General features: G+C 35.7%; 2 protein-coding genes across 2 annotated transcripts; one reads left to right on the top strand and one right to left on the bottom strand.

Annotated features, from left to right (window-relative positions):
• Positions 1-121: 121 nt before the first annotated feature.
• Positions 122-16,211, bottom strand: LOC116308795 (insulin-degrading enzyme). Its single transcript, XM_089028023.1, has 31 exons — positions 15,809-16,211; positions 14,966-15,042; positions 14,578-14,604; positions 14,043-14,146; positions 13,546-13,619; positions 13,328-13,423; positions 12,350-12,472; positions 11,926-12,038; positions 11,686-11,775; positions 11,389-11,461; positions 10,932-11,024; positions 9,983-10,074; positions 9,756-9,836; positions 9,522-9,625; positions 8,477-8,579; positions 7,686-7,781; positions 7,236-7,262; positions 7,028-7,110; positions 5,731-5,875; positions 5,424-5,534; positions 4,750-4,870; positions 4,521-4,612; positions 3,983-4,094; positions 3,629-3,696; positions 2,959-3,102; positions 2,688-2,768; positions 2,262-2,409; positions 2,034-2,095; positions 1,866-1,929; positions 1,047-1,120; positions 122-708 (listed from the first exon to the last, which is right to left on the bottom strand). Exons 1-31 carry the CDS (start codon positions 15,960-15,962, stop codon positions 610-612), a joined length of 2,931 nt encoding a protein of 976 aa, XP_088884149.1. The 5' UTR covers positions 15,963-16,211; the 3' UTR covers positions 122-609.
• Positions 16,212-16,692: 481 nt separating this feature from the next.
• LOC116287541 (tRNA (guanine(26)-N(2))-dimethyltransferase) lies at positions 16,693-21,018 on the top strand. Its single transcript, XM_089028548.1, has 8 exons — positions 16,693-17,029; positions 17,338-17,527; positions 18,029-18,260; positions 18,389-18,593; positions 19,009-19,218; positions 19,574-19,765; positions 20,044-20,248; positions 20,569-21,018. Exons 1-8 carry the CDS (start codon positions 16,693-16,695, stop codon positions 20,900-20,902), a joined length of 1,905 nt encoding a protein of 634 aa, XP_088884674.1. The 3' UTR covers positions 20,903-21,018.
• The last annotated feature ends 810 nt before the right edge of the window (positions 21,019-21,828 follow it).

Raw genomic sequence — 21,828 nt, 5'->3', positions numbered from 1 at the left:
TATGTTGTTGATGATTACTAAATGATTATCAGGGATAGCTCCGATATCTAATAGGAAAACTTTGATAAAATGGGTGATAACTTATCATATAAACACACTGATATCAATTAACTTTCTCTTCAAAAAAATCTGTTCCACAAAGATTCTGTTTGGTTCTATATTCATGTTTGAATATTTAGCTGGTTTGAGTTGTTTGTTCGATGGATTTGGACAATCTCCTCAACTGAAGAAATGTTTAACAAAACGTAAAGTTTTCAATTAAACTCTAAGTTTTTAGTTTGCTTTTTATGGTTTTTCAATTCTTGTTTTCAGTGGCTTTTGTAGTGTCTAAGTAGATCTGTAGCATCAAAGTACTTTCTTTTTACTTAAGTTTCATTGTTTTTATTGATTGGATAAACTATTTCAGTACCAGACAATACTTACATCTAGAGAATTTCTTCATTTGATAAGGATAAAATAAAATGTATGAATATAATGCGAATAAAAATGAGAAGATTTGAATTTAAATACTTGCAAAAAATGTCAGTTTTTTAAATTTAAGAATGAGTTCTTTGGACACTAAACTCATAATTATTATTGATTATATCAAATACGTCATTTACCAATGAATCATAATTTTGATTTCCTGGCTTGGCCATTGTAAGGAGGTACCAGAGGGAACAGAGGGAGACTGCTTTTAAAAGTGGCAACATCTTGGATATAAATAGGCTGTAAAAAAATAATCATAAATTTGAGTTATTGTTATATTTTTTATAAGTGAAAAAAACTAAATTCAATAATCTACTCTACTGTAATACTGTTCACCAATGATAAATTTCCCTCTATTGGAGGAGGGGTGAGAGCACATGTACACAGGCTACTTTAGGGGCAAATCCATGGGTTTTTTTTTCTAGAAGTGGGTGCACAATCCAGGAATCTTTTAGGAGGGTGGTTCACCATTTATGACCAAGACTTCACAATCTCAAGCACCAATAACACAGTAGATATCAGCTTATTGAGTGATAGGGAATAATTTACAAATTACTTTAGATGAATAATATACTTACAAGGTTTGAAGTTCCTTTGGTGTTACCATCAACTGATTGTACATCATTGGAATTTTCACATCTTTTTTCAGACACTAAAAAGAAGTCAATTTAATATTAAAGATAAATTGAAATGAATCCTCCATGGGGGAGTATAATACTAGGGGCCCCTTCCCCCATGCCACTCCTTGCAACTTTCAGCACCCCCTTGATCTAACTGGAACAATAGATTTTTGCCAGGCAAGCCTCACATTCGAGCACTTTGAAATGAATTTTGTGGACAGAAACAAAGCATTCCAGATACCCAACCAAAATTTTTTCCAATAAACATGGCTACTGCAGTAGGGACATTTTCAGAAGCTACAACATACTGTACATACCCTCCCCAACCAATTTAGAAATTACAATTCCCTTTTTTTGGAACAATGAATATAGATCTAGCTGGAACCACAGTTTGGAATTATAATAATAACTATATAATTCCAGTATCTTAGCCCAACTCAAATGTTTTATAGCTCGTTAAAAAGCTCATTAATAATTCATGAAGGAAACAATAGAAATCATGACCGTGAAGGAGGTTTTATATCTGACATAGATTCGTCTTCATTTGCATAAACTTTAACTTGGATTTTTTCTATCAAACTTGGTTCATTTTGTAAAGAATTCGGTACAATATGAGAACTTACATCATGAGTTTTTTAAGCCGTTTAATAAACTCGCAGATCGTGTTTTATCGGGTCTAAAACCACTCAGTTACACTTCGTGTTTTATACCCGATAAAACACTCCTGCTCGTTTATTAAACATTACATGGTGTTCCACCATTTTTGTTTTTACTTACTCTCCTTGGATAAGATGTGAATTGCAAGTTTGTGTCTCTTTGGTGCATCCACTGCTAAAAGTGACTGTCAATAATGATAGATACATCAAAGCATTATTCTTTTTTAGTAAATTAAATTAATATATTTTATAGAATGACTGAATTAAATATAATTCATGTGAAATTTACCCTGTAAAAATCCATGAGATCATCCTTAGTCATTGTTCTTAGGAAAGCAACCTCAATACTATCTGCAATCATAAAAGAACTAATATTACAATTTACAAAGAAAACATACTGTATTAATTTTTGAATGAAATCTTGTGACCCAAGGTGAAGGTGTAGTAACAATTTCAAGTTTGAGCACCCAAAAAATAAGATAAATATTATTGCAGTCATGAAAAACTAAACTCTTACCTCTGTCAAAGTTATATTGTCTTGATAAAATCTCAGACCAATGCTTCATAGACTCTGATCCCAACTTCTTTGGCTTTTCTAGTCTCTTTACAGCTAGTGCTTCAACATGGTTATTGAAATCATCATTCTCCATGTTCTTAAGAGTTTCCTGTTTATAAGAAATACCTCAGATTAGTCAAGTGCAGATTTAATAGCGAGTGAAAACATAAAAAGGGGCAGGTCTGAGAATCTGAGAAGGGGTAAGGAAGCTGAAACATTTTGCCATGCAAAATGAATCCAGAGAAGGGTCTGGGGGGAACATGCCTGGGGATGAGTCCCAAACTAGAGGAGGCACCCCCCAAAAAATCTGCCCTACATGAAGGCAGCAAAGAAAGAAAGATATGCAATTCTGCAAATTAAATCACTGATAATGGATAGGATACAAACCTCAAACCCTTGTAAAAAAGCTTCTACTCGAGAGTCAAGATGTGCAGGCTCTTTTTCAGACTGGATAATGAATCTTAGACCCTGAAAAAAAATCATATGCCAGAAAGTCATCAAAAAACATATTTCTCTGAGGGACTGGTCACAGTTAGGCACATCACACTGTTATATTATTATGACAAAATTATAAGTCAAGAAGGCTTGCAATTAAACATCTTGAAGCACGAGGTTACATCCCAGCCCATGGATAAAGAAGATGGTTCATCAATATTACCTGAGCTCCATTGCCACGCCTTGGCCCACTGAACACAATGTACCCCAGTTGTTCTTTGGTTCTCAGCTCATTAAAGCAAGGCTCACTGATGATTTGACAAAATAGTTCAAGCAACATGTTGCTCCTGGTGGCTTGGAGCTCACACTGCAAATAAAGAAAAATATGAGCTAGTTAACATTCAGATCTTCACTGCCATTGTAATCATGGTAAGCGTTAAGTGTTTTAACTTTTAAATAACAGAATAATGCTCAAGGTAATGACATGTGGTCTGAAATGTGAAAACAGTGGAATTGCTTCACTAAACAAATACTCAACATGCAAGGATTAAATTACTAATACAAGTTTGATATTGTGGCCCACTAACGTTTTTAAAATTTCAATAAGAAAAGATGAATTTTAAACCCTGGAAAACGTCTATAGGCCACTTTTCATAGGCTCGAAAAACTTTTTATCAAGAGAATGAGGTGGTCTGAAATGGGAAAACATAACAACCATGCTTACTGCGGGTTTGATATTTTGCTAACTCTTTAATTGTGAGATTTTCACTGCCATCAAAAATAATCAGTGGGTGAATTAATGCAGTGAAAAACCAATTTCACAACAAGCTGTTGAAATGTCAGAGTTGACAGAATATAGAAAACCGCAGTAAGAATTCTAGGGGTCAAGTTACCTGATAGTAGATCTCAATGCACGAATTGCTGTGCACCTCATTAAGTGCCTCATATGCATAAGAGGAATCTGTAAAGTTAACAAAACAGAGGAAGAAGCACAATGAGTGACTCCAGTCAGCAAGTAAAGTAAGACAACAGGCTGTTGGCACAGCTCCAACCTCTACAGAGTTCAAATGCCCAATCTGTTCAATCAGACTAGAAAGTCATCAATGAGCTCTAAACAATAAACACTGATCAACTAGATTTCTTTTTACTCCATAGAGGGATTGCCAATGACGATCATAGGACATAGGAGTATAAAATACATACTAACTGAATCCCTATAGAAAAACATAATCACATCGTTATCTTACTGTGTGGAAGCTGTATTTCACGGTGTCTTCTCAACTGTGCTGGTAACAACGGTTTGGTACCACAATTGTCAATGAATATTTTCTCTACCTTGTCTATAATACAAAGAGCTTCCTGCAAGTGAAAAAGACCAGTATCATTAAATTTATATGGCACTAATGATCAAGGTTAAATAATGATCATTAAATTACTTAGTATTGACCATTCTTAGGTTGATGGAAAACTGTGTTGAGTTGGCATTGCAGTGCATTATGGGATTGTCTTAGGTGAAAATAGACTGATCAAATAGACCCATCTTGGAAATATGGGACAAGGTCGCAGCTCTAAGAAGATCTAACCCAATTGAATGAATACAAAAGAACAGAAACAAAACAAAAGAACAAGTTGACAATGAAACTTGTTTGTTTTGGCCGATCTCAACAGCTCTACAGTACTTAGCAGGTGAGACATTCCTGGAAATATGCTATTTAAAAGAGTCCCACAATGTAAAGGTAACCTGACCCAGTTTTTTCCTCAACCTTGAAATGCCTAATGCTATACCTCTTTGGTGACATTGCCATGAATTAGACATTCTATATTCAGGTTTTTCAACAGTGCTGGGATAAAGCTGTAAAGCTTCTCTATGCTCACATCTGTAAGTTTAATTGAGTAAAAAATTAAGACATTAAGTGAAACCCATGCAAGAGCTGGATGCACATCAATCAGGGTTTAAAATTTTAAAAAAAGTGAAAATGTTTTTCAACAACTCTAGCAAAATTTATGTTAATACCTTCAAGAGCTCCAAGAAGCTCATCCTTATGCCAGGCCATCTCTTCCAAAACATACGAGGTGTAGTACAATGCATGTTGGTGTGGCTGCTCAGCCTTAAAATTACGAAGCCCCAACTCATACTGAAACATTTAAAAGACAGTGCTTCTTTAAGAACAAGAAATTCTTAAAGTAGTAAATTAAACTAGCAGATTTTGTATGAAATAACGTAATACAGAAGTGTAATGTTTTAATGAAAGTACGGTTTGCTGAGGTCTAACTTATTATGCAAAGACATGATATAACACACACTCTGATTGGTTGCGTGACTGGCATTGCATAAACTGGCATTGCCTGACTGACATTGCGTGAAGAGCATCAATAACTCTATGGAGTGTATGCTGACATGATTGAGAAGAACATGCTATGTGCTGAAGATTTTTTTAGAATAAAAGTAGAATTTTTTAACACACTAAAATCTTTAGTTTTGCTATGCTATTTAAATGTTAATTCAGGCTTAGTGTGCATCCATCAAGTTATGGAATGGCTTGCTTCTTGTATGCAACCTTCAGTGCACACCTGTACATAACTCAACGGACACATGCTTAGCATCAACCCTTTCTTCAATAATATTGGATGTTGTGAGTGATTTTCCATATTATTTTTTCTGTACAGGTACATGTACGTATGTCTTACCCTTTCTTTGATGAGAGCAAACCTCTTTGGATCAATGGTGAAATTGGTCATTCGTTCAAGTATCTTTTGTAGCAATATTCCTTGTTTGTGATTGTATCCCTTAATATTCAGCTAAAACAATAAGATTTATTAGTGTACTAGCATATTGATATCTAATGGTTAAGAGTATAAGCACTCTGGATGGTGAGCTCAAATTCATTTGAAGATTTTTACTCTCTAGGTAAATGAATTTAAATTGGAGTTATTTGGGCAAATTATGTGAAGACACCTGCAGTGTGGACTAATAATATTTGATGTTTATACTTACAAACATTCCATACATGGTATTTTCGATGCCATAACTAACTCCTGCGATCTCTGCATCATATGCAAATTCATTCAGTGCATCCTTGAGGAGCTTTGCGAATAGGGATGCCATATTGCAATGGCAAGGATCCACATATGCAAGTGGACTGAAAAGATAAGTTAGATATACTATAATATTAACAACTGAACTGTTATGCTTTGAACATATGAATTTCAAGAATATTTGAATGATAGAAAAAAGAAAGAGAAGCCTGTAAATTTAATGATGTTACTCTATATAAAGAGCTACGATGGTTACCCGTCAGACAGCAATTACACTACCGTAATGCAATTATGGCATTCAAATGCATGACTGGGTGTGCCCCTGATTCCTTATGCTCGCGATTTATTCCAAGATCAAGCATCACGCAGCGTACGACAAGAAACTCGCAAAAGCTGCAGATACCTCTTTGCAGAACGACTACTGGACAAAGATCATTTTACTATAGAACTGTCAAATTGTGGAATTCACTAGACTCTGCCCTTAAGTTGAGCTCAACCGTGAAAGACTTTAAACGGACATTAAAACAACATCTTATTTCAGATTTTCTAAAACCTTAATGTAATTTAAATGTACAATTTATTTATCTATTTATTTATTTACTTTATTCTTTGATCTTTTCTTTTTGCTTCTTATATAATTATATATAGTATTATTTTAATTGTAATTAATTAGGCCCTTTATTCTGAAAAGCCTTATAGAGGACGAATAAAGTATGTATGTATGTATGTATGTATATCAGTTGCCCTGGGGGGGGGGGGGGGGGGGTACTCCCCTATATTTGCTATATGGGTACGTGCTGCCAAACAGGGTATGGTTTTCAGCGATTCTACTCTGGAACAGGGTCACGCTCGCTCTGGGACGGGGTATATGAAATCATGCTCTCTCCTCTCTGGAACAGAGTTTTCAGCGATCTTGCTCTGGAACAGGGTCGCGCTCGCTCTGGGACGGGGTATATGAAATCATGCTCTCTCCTCTCTGGAACAGGGTAACCATTTTCACAATACTGGAACAGGGTATGATTTTCAGCGATCTTGCTCTGGAACAGGGTATGAATTTCAGCGATTTTACTCTGGAACAGGGTCAGGGTTCAGTGGGCTCGGCGGCACATCCCTACCCTAAACTGGCAAGAGTACCCCCCTGGGATCAGTAAGTTGATCAGTCCAACAGCTGTAATAATTCTAGGCAGTGCATATAGCTAATGCTTGCTTGTAAATGTTGATACAAATTGCAATAAGTAATAGTACTTGTCACTTACCTAGTGATTTCAAAGAACATACAAGCTTTTGGACATTGAAAGGTAGTATCCTGCTTGAACCATAATTGTGACAATTTACTTTCCTTTATAACAAAATATATGCATATATATATATATGTTAATAAACAGCAAATATCTTGAAGAGAATATAATCAGAAACTCATTCAGCAGAGAAAGAAATAACTTTCACCATAATATATATAATTACCTTAATTAATTGTGGAAATGGTGATAGCTATATATGTAGGAGAGAGAAAAAAATAATGAATAATTTTATCAATGTAAATCATTAAAAGTTTGGACTCATCAGCATGTTACTGGTAAAAAACTCAAAGCAATTATTTGTGCAATGATTCCATCCTCAGGAACTCAGGGGTAAAGTTCTGTCACTCTTTTAATAGCAAGAAACGAGCGACAGAACTTTACCCCTGGGTTCCCGAGGATTCCTGTAGCTCAGTGGCTAGAGCATCTGACTGGTGTCAGGAGGGTCATGGGTTTGATTCCTATCAGGGACTATCATTTTTTCTGAGTTTCTTTCAGCTAGAGACAAATGATCAATTATTTTTATGTAACTTTTCTAGCTCATAAATGAATACATCAATGATGCTATTTTAGGAAATTTGATGAATATTAATTTTGGATTTGCAGTGCATCTCACCTCTGGTGGAGCAGGCCTGAGGTCCAAGTCTGTAGGAATAAATTCGTTTTTCTTGGGGAGTCTCAGTGATCCATTCAGAGTAACATTACTCCATTCCTAGTAAAAAAGAAAAAAATGTAAGCTGTGTTAATTAGGTTTGAAATAATAGGAGAAGATCATGAACTGCTGAAAAGTCCTGGGGAACCAAGTGAACATTTAATATAATACTAATTAGGCTACATCCTTCTCAAAACTCATTAATAATTCATGATGTCAATGACCAATGGCGACTTTGCATCGTAGTCACGTGCACGCACCTTGATACTTGATCAAAAACTGATCAAGACACTGATCAAAACACTGACGAATAAACAAATAATTGAGAAGGAATTTTTAGTCTCACGAGATTCAAGAACAAATGAATTATAATGAGTTTGAGAAGTCAGTAACAGCCTCATGCTTTCATCTGTTTCTCGGTGTCTGGATGCCCTGATCAAACATGAAGCACAAGTTTTTGATCTATTAGATCAAGAGTCCTCTTCTACTGCTCTAAGCTCATGCTCAAGGGGTCAAAAAGTGGCATCATGGGTTTCAAAAATAAATGTTTGCAATATTTTGGTATATATGATTTAGAGTAAGCTAAATGTTACTGACTCAAAAATAAAATTTGAAAAAAAAACATTTAAGATGTCTCTTGAGCATGTGCTTAGAGCAGTATTAATCATAGTTAAAGCTGGAGAATTTTGCTCAGTTACCAGAGCATTCTCCAACTCCCAACCCTTAACAAAAACCCTAATAGTGACGACACTTACTTCAATCTGTTCTTTGGGTATTTGTTCCATTTTGTATTCAGTGCCATACCATTCCTCTACCAGGTCAGTTTTACCCTCATAATTTTTAGAGACAACAACAATCCTGAAACGAACAACGACACATGCTGTCATCCACTGGGCAGTGCATTGACATTATGCAAAGAAACCAAGACCAAAATCTCTTGTTTATATCAATCAACATGGAGGTTACAGCATTACATGATGCAAGTCCCAATGATTTGAGGGGTTTTCCCTGGGTTCTCTAGTTTTTCTTCCTCCACTTGCAACTGACCCATAGATCAAATTCTAATAATATAATCTCTGAGTTAGTTGTGCCCTGACTTTGACCAAGTTCCCAGAGGCTGTTTCAGGGTTCAATCTGTGAGTTAGCCCTGCCCTGACTTAGTTCAGCTCAGAGGTTGTTTGAGGGTTCCATTTGTGAGTTAGCCGTGCCCTGACGTAGATCAGCCCAGAGGTTGTTCCAGGGTATTGATAAAATTTGTTCTTTTTTGTATTTAGAATAATGTACATGCACCACAAAATGCTATTACCAGAGAGTATTATATAAGCAATGATAGTATTACAGTGCAACGACATCAACCAAGGCCACTCAAACAAATTCACAAATTACGTTTTGACGCTGAATTTAACAGGATGGTGATGAATTCTATTGTTTACTACGGATCTCACCAAACTGTGGCGACATGTCAAAAATTTGTCTTGCTACCACACCCTAATTCGTCTACTGACACGCTTACTTTTGTTACAGCAGTGGGCGTTCCATCTTTCATGTATTACAGTACAATGTAAACATGAAAGATGGAACGCCGACTGCTCTAACAAAAGTAGGCGTGTCAGTAGACGAATTAGGGCGTGGTAGCGAGACAAATTTTTGACGTGTCGCCACAGTTTGGCAAGATCTGTAGTAAATACTCAATTTGATCATGATTGGTTAATTTGAAATTTGTCTGGATGGCCTTGGTTAGTGTAGTTATATATAATTTGCACTGTAATCAGTATTAAAGTGTAAGATATTAAAACCTACCTAACTTTAGAAGGTATCAAATGAGAAAGAAGCATTTTAACAAGGTCAGGTTTGAATGACTGCATAAGAAACTGTCCTTGTAGGACATCATCTATTGTATAATCCTGAAGAAAAAATAAAAAATGGTTATAAAATAATAATATTTAAAAGTCCTTATTATTATTATTGTTATTATCATTATTATCATTATTATTTTATTAGTTTTGGAGTAATAATTATAATCATGGTACTTACATGAATACATCGTGCAATGTGAGATACATAGCTTCTTGGGTTTTCTTTGTCTTTAAATCGGAACTGGACTTCAGCTAAAGCCTAGAAAACATAGTGTATCAACTGAGTACAGGGTGACAAGCCAGGCCTGATCATATTTTGGGAAATTTGGAGTGGGTTCCAAAGCTTTGCATTAATTTGTAAAGGAGCTAAAACTCATTGATGAGCACTTGATTCAGGATTAGTACCTGGCATTCTTCAAAGACCCATTCCAGTGGCTCTTGTTGTTGTAACATTTTCAGATATTGGAAGACGCATGATGTAATTTCATTAATATGATCTACAGTAAAACAATATGACTGGATTAATTTGGTTCATCTAATTATTCCACTCGTAAAATTATTCCACCCTATTATGCACTATTATCTCTCATCATTCCACTTCACCATCATTATTTTAGCAATTTCATCTTATTCCTTCATTTAATTTCATTATTCCACTCTTACTAATTCTTTGTCACACATCCTATCATTTATCTATTCCCATCCTTATCCCACTTTGTCTCAATATTTCATTTCCTCTCATTATTTCATTGTACATGTATATCTTATAAATTATCTAAACTGTTCAATGTCATTCCCTGTATTTTCTATATCTCATAATATCATTATGTCAAAAAAAAAAATTATGCCACTCATCATTATGATCATTACCATTACCATCACTATCAGCATCACCATTATCTTTGCTGTCACCTTCAGCATCAATACTGTCACCATCATCACCATCATCAATAATTATTCATTACCATTATCAACAAATAATGCTAATGCTCAATAGTCATCCAATAGAGGAGCAAGGAAAAATTGAATCTGGTTTGATGTAATTTTAAGAAAAAGAATGCAAAGCCTCTATATATTCTCATAACTGATGTAATAACCCTAGCAGTGACCATCCTCATTGCCTACACCTCATACTAACCATCTCTCATGATTGTAAATTGCATAAAAAAACATATACCCAAATGCCTTTTTGCGCTATAGAAGCATTAAAATTATTATTATTATTAAAAACAATTTCACTGACATTCAATGTAAAGCGCCTTGGATTATATCTACATAGAAAGAATGCTATATAAATCATAAATCATTATCAAATCATTATGATAAATACAATTTTCTAAGTCCTTGCACATACCTTGTCCTTCTGTTGTCAGCTCCATGTTACACATGAAAAACATGAAACCCTTTGCCCCTTCTAATGGACCAGCAACCAAAGCATTGACCCAACCTGAAACACATTTAATTATCTACAATAAAACCTCATTTTTAGGTATCCAGAAAGGTTGTGAATAGACTCTGCTCAACCAGTAGAGCTAAGAAATAGAGGCAGACAATGTCTGGCTAAAATTGGCACTTGTCCAGCCAAACACTTCTAATAGGCCTGTCCTCTTGACTGGTCACATTGACTGGCCAGATGTTGACCAGTCTGATGTGGCTGGTCACCATGTCCAGCTATGAGCTGCCATTGATTTTAGCCTTTATGATCATCAATACTGAAGTTATACAGTGAAGTTATACAGTTATATTTTTGTTTTTTAATAATCCAAAACCCTTTATCAATGATGGTTGACTGGGTTACACCCTGATGTTACCTCTGTTCTTCAGCTCTGACAGCAGGCTTCCTTCTCCTTCATGTCCAATAAGATGAGATATATAATGACTTGGCTAAGGACAAATAAAATAATTAGTCCATGGTTATCATAGGCATACTTTTAAAATGCTTGCTGCTTCATCATACTAAGCAGAAGCAAGGTTCCAAATGGGAAGGCCACATTGGGCAATGAAAAATATGTTTTGGAACAAATATTACTCATTGCATGAGAAAAATTTGCAGTTATCAAGATTAATGTTTTAGATGTCTTATCATGGCTCTCAATCAGCTTTTTTACCTTTGAATGGTAATGTTCACTCATATCTGGTATTGGAAACATCAGGTTTAGGTTCTTCAGGTCTTTAACAGGAACAACTTTGAAGATTTTCTAGAATCAAAAAGAAGAGAGAAAACAAAAGATCAGCTATAATTCATAACAGATTCCTATTCAGCAGATTCCTATGTTGTCAAATCAAAGATTCATGTACTTATTTTTCTATAATGTACATTCGAGTCTTATGCAAAACATTTTTATCACCTGTACTTGGTCCTTGCCATATGGATGGATTGGATAGGTTGGTATAGTAACATTCATGTTCTCAACGCTGGACATCAATTTCACTACAAGTTCTGTAAGTTCATCTAATGATTCTGATCGAAAATAAAAAACATTAATTGGGTTAATCTTTTGCCTCAAAGGGGTCATCTCCTTATCGTAGTGAGGCAGTAGTTATGCCAGGTGGAGCCTTGTATTCCTTATATATCTATGACCACTACAAAGTACAGCAGAGGCGCAGCTCAACAAGGGCAAACTGAAAGTATGTGAAGGCACCCCTGGCAGCCACTATAAAGCCCATGCATGACCCCAGAGAACAGCTCGTCACACAGCTCTAAGCAGTTTGAATTAATTAGGGTTGATTTTATAATGTCAGGAGAGACAAGTATTATTATTCATACTGTACCTCTTCCAAGGATACACAGAGCCATGATGTTTGAAGAGTAATAAGTTGAGTGGAACTTTAGAAGCTCATCACGCACATTTATACCCCTTTCCTTTGGTTTAGTATCTAGTGTTACTTTATTTCCTAAATAATAAATACATTTGTCAAACTCACTAATAATTCACGAGGAAACCACAACAGAAATCACGACCGTGAAGAGTGTTGTAAATCTGATACAAAATTGTGTTCATTTGCATAAACTTTAAGTTGGATTTTCTTGGCTAGATTCACTTTAATTTTAAAACACAAAGGAACTAAACTAAACGTTTGACAAGCAATCTACAGTATTAGTGTCCGTGTTATATCCGATATACAAACGCTCAGCTACGCCTTGAGTTTGTATATCTGATACAACACGGCCACTCATATTGTATATATTATGTATAATGTCAATGTGGATTTAAGTATTCCTGTTTTGAATTCCACAGCTGGCATCCCAATACCAGCTTTACAATCTTTAGACTGAAAGAGTCACAATAGATACAACAAAAGAGCAGCATAAGTTATATTAGACTTGAGATAACCTGAATTCTCTGTTGCTCTGGGTTATCCTTGATTCATAAGATATGTATAATATTCATGTGTTGACAGTGAAGTTCTGCGGAATTTTAAAACTTTTGTATTCTTAATTTTACTGGCATTATGTGACAACACTGTCAGAGCAAAAGTCTACGTTGCATCCGAAAAAAAACTCTTGACAACTAAACAAGAGCTGTGTTCAGATACAACCCAGGCTAAGCAAATTGAGACTGCAATCAAAGAACACAGTAGTACTGTATCTTGCAATAATTTCCAAAAAATTATATTGAATTAGTGTGAGCAGCTGTTAGTGGACATTGCAAGTGAGGATCTGTGACCAAAACTAATGACAGTTGCAGAGGAGCAAAACTATGTCATTTTTTTATGCATATGATATGATCTTCACAATGCGGTTATTACCTGTGCTGAATTTGCAGTAAGGATGAGTGGGATCAACAGTGGATCGATCTAGTTGGTTTAACCTCCACATATCATGCAACATGTTCTTGGAATTTTCTATAGCAAAGCAAACAATCAGAATTTAATAATGCATCTCTGATGTGATTGAGATCAACCTGCCCACTTGTTTACTGATCAATAATTAATAAAGCGGTTAATAAAAAATCATAAGATCATACCTGAATCTACTGCATTCACTTCTCGATCAGTTGCATCAGCATTAAACAAAGGGCACAAGAAGAACTGTGCAAATCTAAGAAAAAATGACACATGCTAAAGCATTGTGTGTAAGGCCCCAAAATCAAGCGGTGAGTGCCAAAAACTATTTTCTTGGAGAAAGGCTGTTGTAGAAGGCTAAAATCTTGTTATTTAGAAAGTTTAACTTGTTTGGAAGTGGAGATGACTGATGAAAGTGGAATCAAAGTGCTAACCCAAAGCAAAAATTTGAATCGAAAATGAGGTTTAGGCCTTCATTTGCTTATTTCCCATACATTTTCTGTAAAAAAAAGCCTGACAAAGCTACATTCTAACACAAACGCAACAAAACATCTTTGTACAATTGAAAATACCGCTTCAAACAAGCATCTTATCATAGTACATTTCCTCTTAATATGAACATTTGATGATAATTCCATCTTAAGATTGGCTATTGGATTAAATTTTTTTCAGTACTTACAGGTCTAATGCCTTAGGAAGGCTTTCATATTTGACATCAAAGAAGTAATTTGTATGTTCCCCTGAAGTAAATGCATTAGATGACCCTCCTTGCTCTGTTAAAAACTGTCAGTCATGGAAACAAAACAATATTAAACAACAATAACTGAACATAACCCCTTCCCTCCCAGAGAAGGTACACTGTACTCACTCCAGGTATTCTGGCAGCCATCTTGGATTTTTCTTATAAGATCGTGAAAAGGGAAATAAGCTGCTTAATACTAAGATCAGCAATATATTATTTCAAGTAGCAGTTCATTCCGAGTTTTTCATTCTTGCATCACCAACAATCTGACAGGGATCATAGATATTAAGAGTACCAAAGATTTATATGTCCTTATATGTGCAAAAATATGTTGACACATACATACGTCCATGAGAGGCAAGTGGTAATCTTTTGACACATACAACTGCAGATACATTCATGAGAGGCCAGGGGTAAAAATTAATAGTGACGTTTTGATAGCTATAGATATATATATATATATTTAAGTTACCTGTGTGTAAGCATTTTCTTTAGGGTACTGTGAAAATGATCATAAATTATTAAAAACAGTTAGTATAGTCTTGCACATTTATAACCAAATATACTAATTTCTGGGGGGTGGGGGGTGGGGTCAGATTGGTAAAGAGCAGACACACCCATCCTAACTTTTAGGGTTCCATATCTGCCACTTGGTATTTGACACAAATCCTCCCCCCCCAGCCATATATAGTTTTATTTGATCAAAGTAATGGATTTACAGTAAAATGATCCATTATTTACAAGTCAAGCAAAATTCAGTCAAGCCCCCCTTAATATATTTGGCTGGTCCACAAATGAGACCTCAAGTGAATGTATCAAGTTTGCCATCCAGAATGACGTCGATAATTATTACAACCTACCTTCTCTGTACCCAAGAAGAGCATGTGTTCACAAAAGTGTGCCAACCCTGGAAGGTCATTTGGATCACACATGCTTCCTAAGTAAGCAAAATAATGCAAAGAGATGAGAGATGTATTATACACCCAAAAAAAATTCTGAATTTCTCACAAGACTGCAAGGAGGTATAAGGGTGGGAGATGTCTCTATGTGGAGGGAGGGAGAGGGGTTCAATATCTCAACAATACTCCAAATAACATCTGTCTGTCTGTCATTATCAAATTGGTGGGTTTTAATCTACCATTGATAAAGAGGTCTTTGAATCCCATTATCTACCACCATATGCTGTCAGCCAGAAAGAAAAACTACAACTTTCTCCTTTCATTCATGTTTTCCTTCTGTCAGCAGTCATAAACAAGAAATTTGAAATTTTCAACTTGAAATTTTAGAATGTGAAAAAAAGGAGGAAAAATGAGTCAGAACAGGTGTCTTTGGTTGCATAGCAACAGTTCAACCAATCAGATTAACTCTCCTGACAAAAACTCATTTATTGATCTGAAATTAAATATACTATCTATATCATAAACTTATTAGAATATTTTTAAAACACTTTCTTTAAAACCACATATAAGAAATATTTATGAGTACATATAAGCTTATAGAGCTAGATACAGATGGTTTGTCTTTGAGGTTCACTGCACCACAGCAAGATCTAATTAACTCTATTAATATAGATATCTCACACATTGAAAATAAACACAGATAACTTAGGTAAATAAAAAGACTGATAGTTTACATATAACATTCCTATCTGCCCTTTGAAGTATAGGAATCGAGGAGTGAAATTTTTAAAATCTTATAATTACCTATGTGAACATCCATAGCAGCTGCTCCTTTCTCTGTTGTCGGGTCACTGATCAAAAGAACTTTCATATCGTTTTGCAATAACAACCCACGATAGACCCTGTCATCTTGAGAGGACTTTGGGATATCGTTATGTACTTCTTTAACTTCCTCCATGTCGAACAAGATACCCGTTTCGTTATCAAAATACGAAGTAACGCGGGGTCACAGGCTCGATTCGAAAATATTGTGAAGCTTGAGAAAAAGTTCTCAGGAAAAACTCATTAAAAAACAATAAACCTTTTTCTACAGCACTTTAAAATGGCTAAATAAAAGACCAGAGATCTGATATAATATAAAGCTTGGATTTTAGCGGTTTTTTCTGTTGTCTGATGCCTGTGCGCAAGCGTGCTACATGGGCAACCCAAAGAACGGCTTCGAATGTGACACAGGGAGCCCACGTGTCATTCGTCTTAATATTGATTTTCCCGTAAAAATAAATTATTTCACCAGGTATTATCTTTTTCAAGATAATAGCTTAACTAATAGCTTGATGAATGAAAAAAGCGTGTTCAAGTGAAAAAAGTTAGAAGCTTTTTGGGTTGCCTGTAAAACACAGTGGCCCCATCTATCTTTGTTAACTAACCCGAAAAATAAGACAATTTGCATCTTGAAAGTAATATATTTTGCCTTAGGAAACATTAATAAGAATCCAAGGTACCTTATTCAAGAAATAGAACAGAGGATATTTTAGTAGGACAGTACTTTCCTTTAACATTCGCCACCCTCCCCTCCCCCATGGAACACTTTTGATTGCATTCGTTCTTTGTTTTTGGGCTTCCTTAGTGTTTATGGCGAGACGAAGAAGCAACGTGCAAAGATCATCGGCGAAAAGTTGGCGATCTCAATGTTAAAGATGGGAGAAGATAAAACTAACTCTAGTACTTCTCTAGAAGGCTCTAACACGACGAAATTTAGTTCGTTTTGCGAAGGGAAAGCAGAAATCCTCTGTCCTTGCTCGAAAAGCCAGGTCAAAGAAGTGTTCTACAACCCAGTGCAAGAGTTCAACAGAGATCTTAGCAGTGCGACATTGAAAGTGTATGTTGATAAACTGGATCAATGGAAAAGGAAAAGATGTCCATGGGATGCAAAAGTCGAAGGGAAATGCCGTGAACCAGAAGTCACTACTGATGAGCAGAAGGTTGATAAAGAAAAGACTGAAAATGTACAAGACACGAGAACCAGTGAGTACTAGTAAGCTTAAATGAATAAACCCAAGATTAATAAATAAAATATAGTAAGCCTTAATCTTTTGAGTAGACTTTAAAATCTCCTTCGAATAAAATTTTTAGTTGGGAGATAATAAAATTTGGACAGACAGACAGACAGATCAGAGTATGTTTGACGTCATAGGCGCCATGTTGGAGGACATTTTCCCCATAGTTCTCTTATTGTATCATCCAACATGGTGGCTATGTCTTTTTCCTTTTATTCTCATGCTCTACTCTTTATCTCTTTATCTTGCTCCACTGGAAATATATGTCTATTGTAGAAGCAGAGGTATCATTATTTGAAGGACTGTCAGCTACTGGTCTACGTTCTGTCCGCTATGCGCTAGAAGTGCCTGGTATTCAACACATTGTTGCCAACGACATCAGCAAGGATGCTTACCATCTGATACAGAAAAACATCAATCATAACAAGGTCGGCCATATTGTAACTCCAAGCCACCAAGATGCATCGTGAGTATTTGAAATTTGTAATTAAACAACCACAGGCAGCTATCATGAATATAATCTGGATACCTTGAGGACTTTGCCTGATGTCTGCTGAATAAAGTGTCCACTGAATAGAGATTCATTTTACAGTAAATATGTGGGAAGGAGATTTCCGAGCCAGTCCATTTAATAAAGCTAGGGCAAGCCCACTTATTAAGCACCACACTATTGTAAAATATGCTAGGCTGACATTATAATGGTTAGTGTACTGACAGACTAGAGGTACCTGGAGGTCAAGCAAAACATAACTTCTCAGTGCTTCTTTTACCAAGGGATACTAATTGGTGCCAACAAGTTAGAAGGGTGCCGCTGGCTGAAAAACTAGCATATTTCTCATTCTGAACTAGATCAAGATAAGTGCTTGCACTAAATAATGAACTCTTGTTAGGACAGCATACATATCTGGGAATCAAGGGTAATATAATGTAGTGTATTTATTTCTCATAACCAATAATTTTCCCTCAGTATTGTAATGTACCAACATCGATATCCACTTACTAAGAGGTTCACTATTGTGGATATCGACCCCTATGGATCAGCCGCACCGTTTTTGGATGGAGCTGTTCAGGCAGTCACTGATGGAGGGTTGCTAATGGTAACCTGTACTGATATGGGTGTACTGTGTGGTAACCATAGCGATGCATGTTATGGGAAATATGGAAGCATGTCACTAAAAGCAAAATTCTGTCATGAAATGGTACGTCAGATACTCTTAGAAATAATGGAGTTAGACATTAATTATGAATATGTCAGTAGAAGTTGCCATAAAAGCTTACCAAATAATGGAATAAGATAAAAGAGTTGACATTTTCATTATTCCAACAGGCTCTAAGGATTCTCTTGTCATCACTAGAATCTCATGCAAATCGTTACAAGCGATACATTGTGCCACTCCTTTGTATCAGTGTGGATTTTTATGTGCGCATATTTGTTCAAGTCTTCACTAGTCCATCAGAAGTCAAAAGATCTCCAAGTAAACAGTCACTAGTTTATCATTGCGTAGGCTGCGGGAGCTACCATTTCCAGCTAGGTACTGCATTATCTTCCCCTTTCTATCCTTTCCTGTCAACACATTTTTACAGCATTATTCTTAATTAAGTCTGGGGCAAATATGTACAAGCACCAGCACCATTAAAACACTTCCATGTGGTTTAAATCCCCCAGGAAAATTCTAGGAGAAGTGTTAGGCCATTTTCTGCACATGGTAGCATTCTGCATATCTCTTCTCCAGGGCAACCATTCCACACAAATTATCTCTCCCCAGAGTGATTGGGATTACTAGAATTATCATCATCTGGAGCAACAACGGTGTGCTCCTAACATCTGAACGACAGGTTTCTTTGGATTCGAACTAACATAACAAACACAAGCCATCGCACTCATACCATCACACTCCATGTACTTTGTTACATAACCCTTATTAAATACATTTCATTCTATCATAGTTGGTCGTCGAATAGAGGAAGGTTCAAGTAAGAAATACCCTCCTGCCATTGGTCCTACTGTTGGAATGAATTGTGACCAATGTGGTTCTAAGTTCCATGTTGGAGGACCAATATGGACAGAACCCATGCATGATGTAGACTTTGTCAAATCATTAAGAGAAATGGTCAAATCTAACCAAGACAGTTATAAAACATCACAAAGAATTATTGGTGAGAACTTCTTAAAATAGCTGCCAGTCCAGTAGATACTTAGAGATTACTTTATATAATGGTTATTATATCACTTGAAAATTACTTATAACATGGACCATGGAAAATTTGGTTTGTCCAAGTCACAAAATTGGACTTTGATTTTGGCTAATAATTGTTTAGATTGCATTCATAATGAATGGGTATAAAACTGTACTCACCCATTCTTTTTCCTTTCCACCCTTCCTTTTCCTTTGTTTTTCTCCCTTTCCTTTCCTTTCCTTTCCTTTTTATACCAAGGCACATAACTGTAGCTCTCAACACTCTTTCTGCTCATGACATACATGTACATAAACCCAACTTTTACTTCCACCAGGTGTGCTAACCATGGTTGAGGAAGAACTACCAGAAGCACCTCTATACTATGCCTTAAACCATCTCTCCAATATACTTCACTGCAACACCCCATCTATCGTTCAATTCAGGTCTGCCCTCTTAGGCCTTGGATACCAAGTATCTGGTACACATGCTTGTGGTACAGCCATCAAGACAAATGCTCCAAATTCAGGTAAAATATCCTAAGCTTTAGGGCTAGTTTGGGAGATAGAACATTCATTTCTTATGCTGTACAGAATGTTCAATAACTTAATTGAAAGTTTTGAATAGATAGAATTATTCCTTACTGACAGCTAATGGTGATCAGGTTTTGATCAGCATTTGGAGCAGAAAATTATGTTCAAAGACTGTTACCTGAGCATAGATTAAAACCCAGAAAACGTCATGGATTGCATACCCACTTCTGTTATTGAAATTCTTGGGTTTTCATTATAGTTATGTTTGTTTTAGTTGTTTGGGATATCATGAGGTGTTGGGTTAAGCTCTATCCAGTTAAACGTAAATCCAGTGAAAGTCCAGGCACCATTATCTTAGATAAAGAACCTGAAGTGGAAGCATCTTTTGAGACACAGAGTGGTGCTAATCCCTCATCAAGAAAACAGAGGCTTCTGAGGTTCCAACCTAATCCTGAAACTAATTGGGGACCAAAGGCAAGGTATGGGACATGGTTTGATTTGCTGAGCCATTGGTTTGAATTATGTGATTCATCCCACCCATTTTATTCCATTCATCCATCCATCCCTTTCTGTACATCATTCCATCCACTTTCCCATTCAACGTTCCTATCACATTTATGTATCTGATTATCATATTCCATCCATCCACTAATCCCATCTTACTTCTATCCATCCATCCATTCATCCATCCATTTATCCATCCATTCATCCATCCATCCATCTATCCATTTTTTTCATTTATCCATTCATCCATCCTTTTATTTATCAATCATTTCACATTTGTATCATATTGGTTTAGAGCAAAGAAAGGCGATAACCAAGAACCCATGACAGACAAAAAAGAACGGCTTCAAGGAAAAAGAAAAAAAACCAACATTGATGAAACGTCATTTAAGAAATACCCCTGCAAAAGATTCAAAGCTGGTAAATGTGACTTGGGAGAAAATTGTAGATACTCTCACCCACAGGAAGATGGGTTCACAACAGGAGATAGTGACAATACAACAAAAATGGATGTTAATGCTGAACAAACAAAGGACAATGAACAGGTTGGAAAATCAAAGACAGCAGAAGACTGGAAACAAAAGGATAACGTCAAACAAGCAGACATTGAAAAGCAGCTCAATCATTGAGACTGAATATACACTGCTTTTCCAAACAGTATCCTTTTTACTGTTTGACAATGTTTGCAAGAACACAAAGATTATTATGACTAAATTAATTAAAAGGCTTGGCTCTACTGTATGACCTTCCAATATACCCTCTGCTATACGCCCTCCCCCCCCCCCCCCCCCAAAATTTATTTTGTTGCAAGCTAAGTCATTGTAAAAACTAGTAGTATTAAATGTATTTTACAAGGGAATAAATTAGTGGCCAACCACATAAAACTCCCTAAAATTTGTTTTAATAAATTCAACGTTGAAATTTAAAAGTATTAAAACCAGTAATCAAGTAATAATTAACAATATTTACAACAACTGAACAACGTTTTAAAACTTTAATGGTCTGTCCAACTACATGTAAATACAGACTTCCAAACTAAAATGAGTCGATACAAATAGTACATAAGCCAAAAATAATACTATTCAGTAATGCAAAAATAAGTAATTCACATCACCATTACTTCACACCTTTATAATGAATACTAGACACGTGGTTTATTAAAGATATTATATAATAACATTTGTCCTGTTTAGTTACATATTCAATATACACCCATTTACAAATAATGTTGCTCTTTCAAAGGCAATTCTAATTAGAATTATTGCGGAATGGCCAAAATGGGGAGCATCTTGCATAGTTTCTTTGAAACAAAATGATTGTATAAAATATGCTTGATCTAGATACTTGACATTATAATTATTTAGGCTCAGCTTTTGTAAAGCTTTTTACAAGACTAAGATTTTAGGATTTTTTAAGTATAAAAGCTTTGAAAAAACATGCAATTCTACCATTTTTGAATGGAATCAAGGTCTTTATGAAAAAAATTCATTTTCTTTTGAGAAAAACAATTCATAATTAAGTCTATTGGTTGTTGTTCATGGAAGGTGCTCAGTTG

This window comes from Actinia tenebrosa, unplaced genomic scaffold (assembly GCF_029948245.1).
Source record: "Actinia tenebrosa isolate PJP-AT-01 unplaced genomic scaffold, QUT_ActTen_1.0 PGA_scaffold12__29_contigs__length_12842862, whole genome shotgun sequence".
Taxonomy (NCBI): domain Eukaryota; kingdom Metazoa; phylum Cnidaria; class Anthozoa; order Actiniaria; family Actiniidae; genus Actinia; species Actinia tenebrosa.
The sequence above is the reverse complement of the archived record's forward strand: the minus strand, read 5'-3'. Positions and strand labels throughout refer to the sequence as shown.

Excerpts from the sequence above, each read along its gene's own strand:
- LOC116308795 (XM_089028023.1), bottom strand. The coding sequence starts at position 15,962 with ATGGAGGAAGTTAAAGAAGTACATAACGATATCCCAAAGTCCTCTCAA. Across the intron at positions 8,580-9,521 it reads TTGATACCTTCTAAAGTTAG|GATTGTTGTTGTCTCTAAAA; the intron begins GTAGGTTTTAAT and ends TGTTCGTTTCAG. Across the intron at positions 3,697-3,982 it reads TGAAATACAGCTTCCACACA|ATTCCTCTTATGCATATGAG; the intron begins GTAAGATAACGA and ends TTAACTTTACAG.
- LOC116287541 (XM_089028548.1), top strand. The coding sequence starts at position 16,693 with ATGTTAAAGATGGGAGAAGATAAAACTAACTCTAGTACTTCTCTAGAA. Across the intron at positions 18,261-18,388 it reads CAAAATTCTGTCATGAAATG|GCTCTAAGGATTCTCTTGTC; the intron begins GTACGTCAGATA and ends TTATTCCAACAG. Across the intron at positions 20,249-20,568 it reads AATTGGGGACCAAAGGCAAG|AGCAAAGAAAGGCGATAACC; the intron begins GTATGGGACATG and ends ATATTGGTTTAG.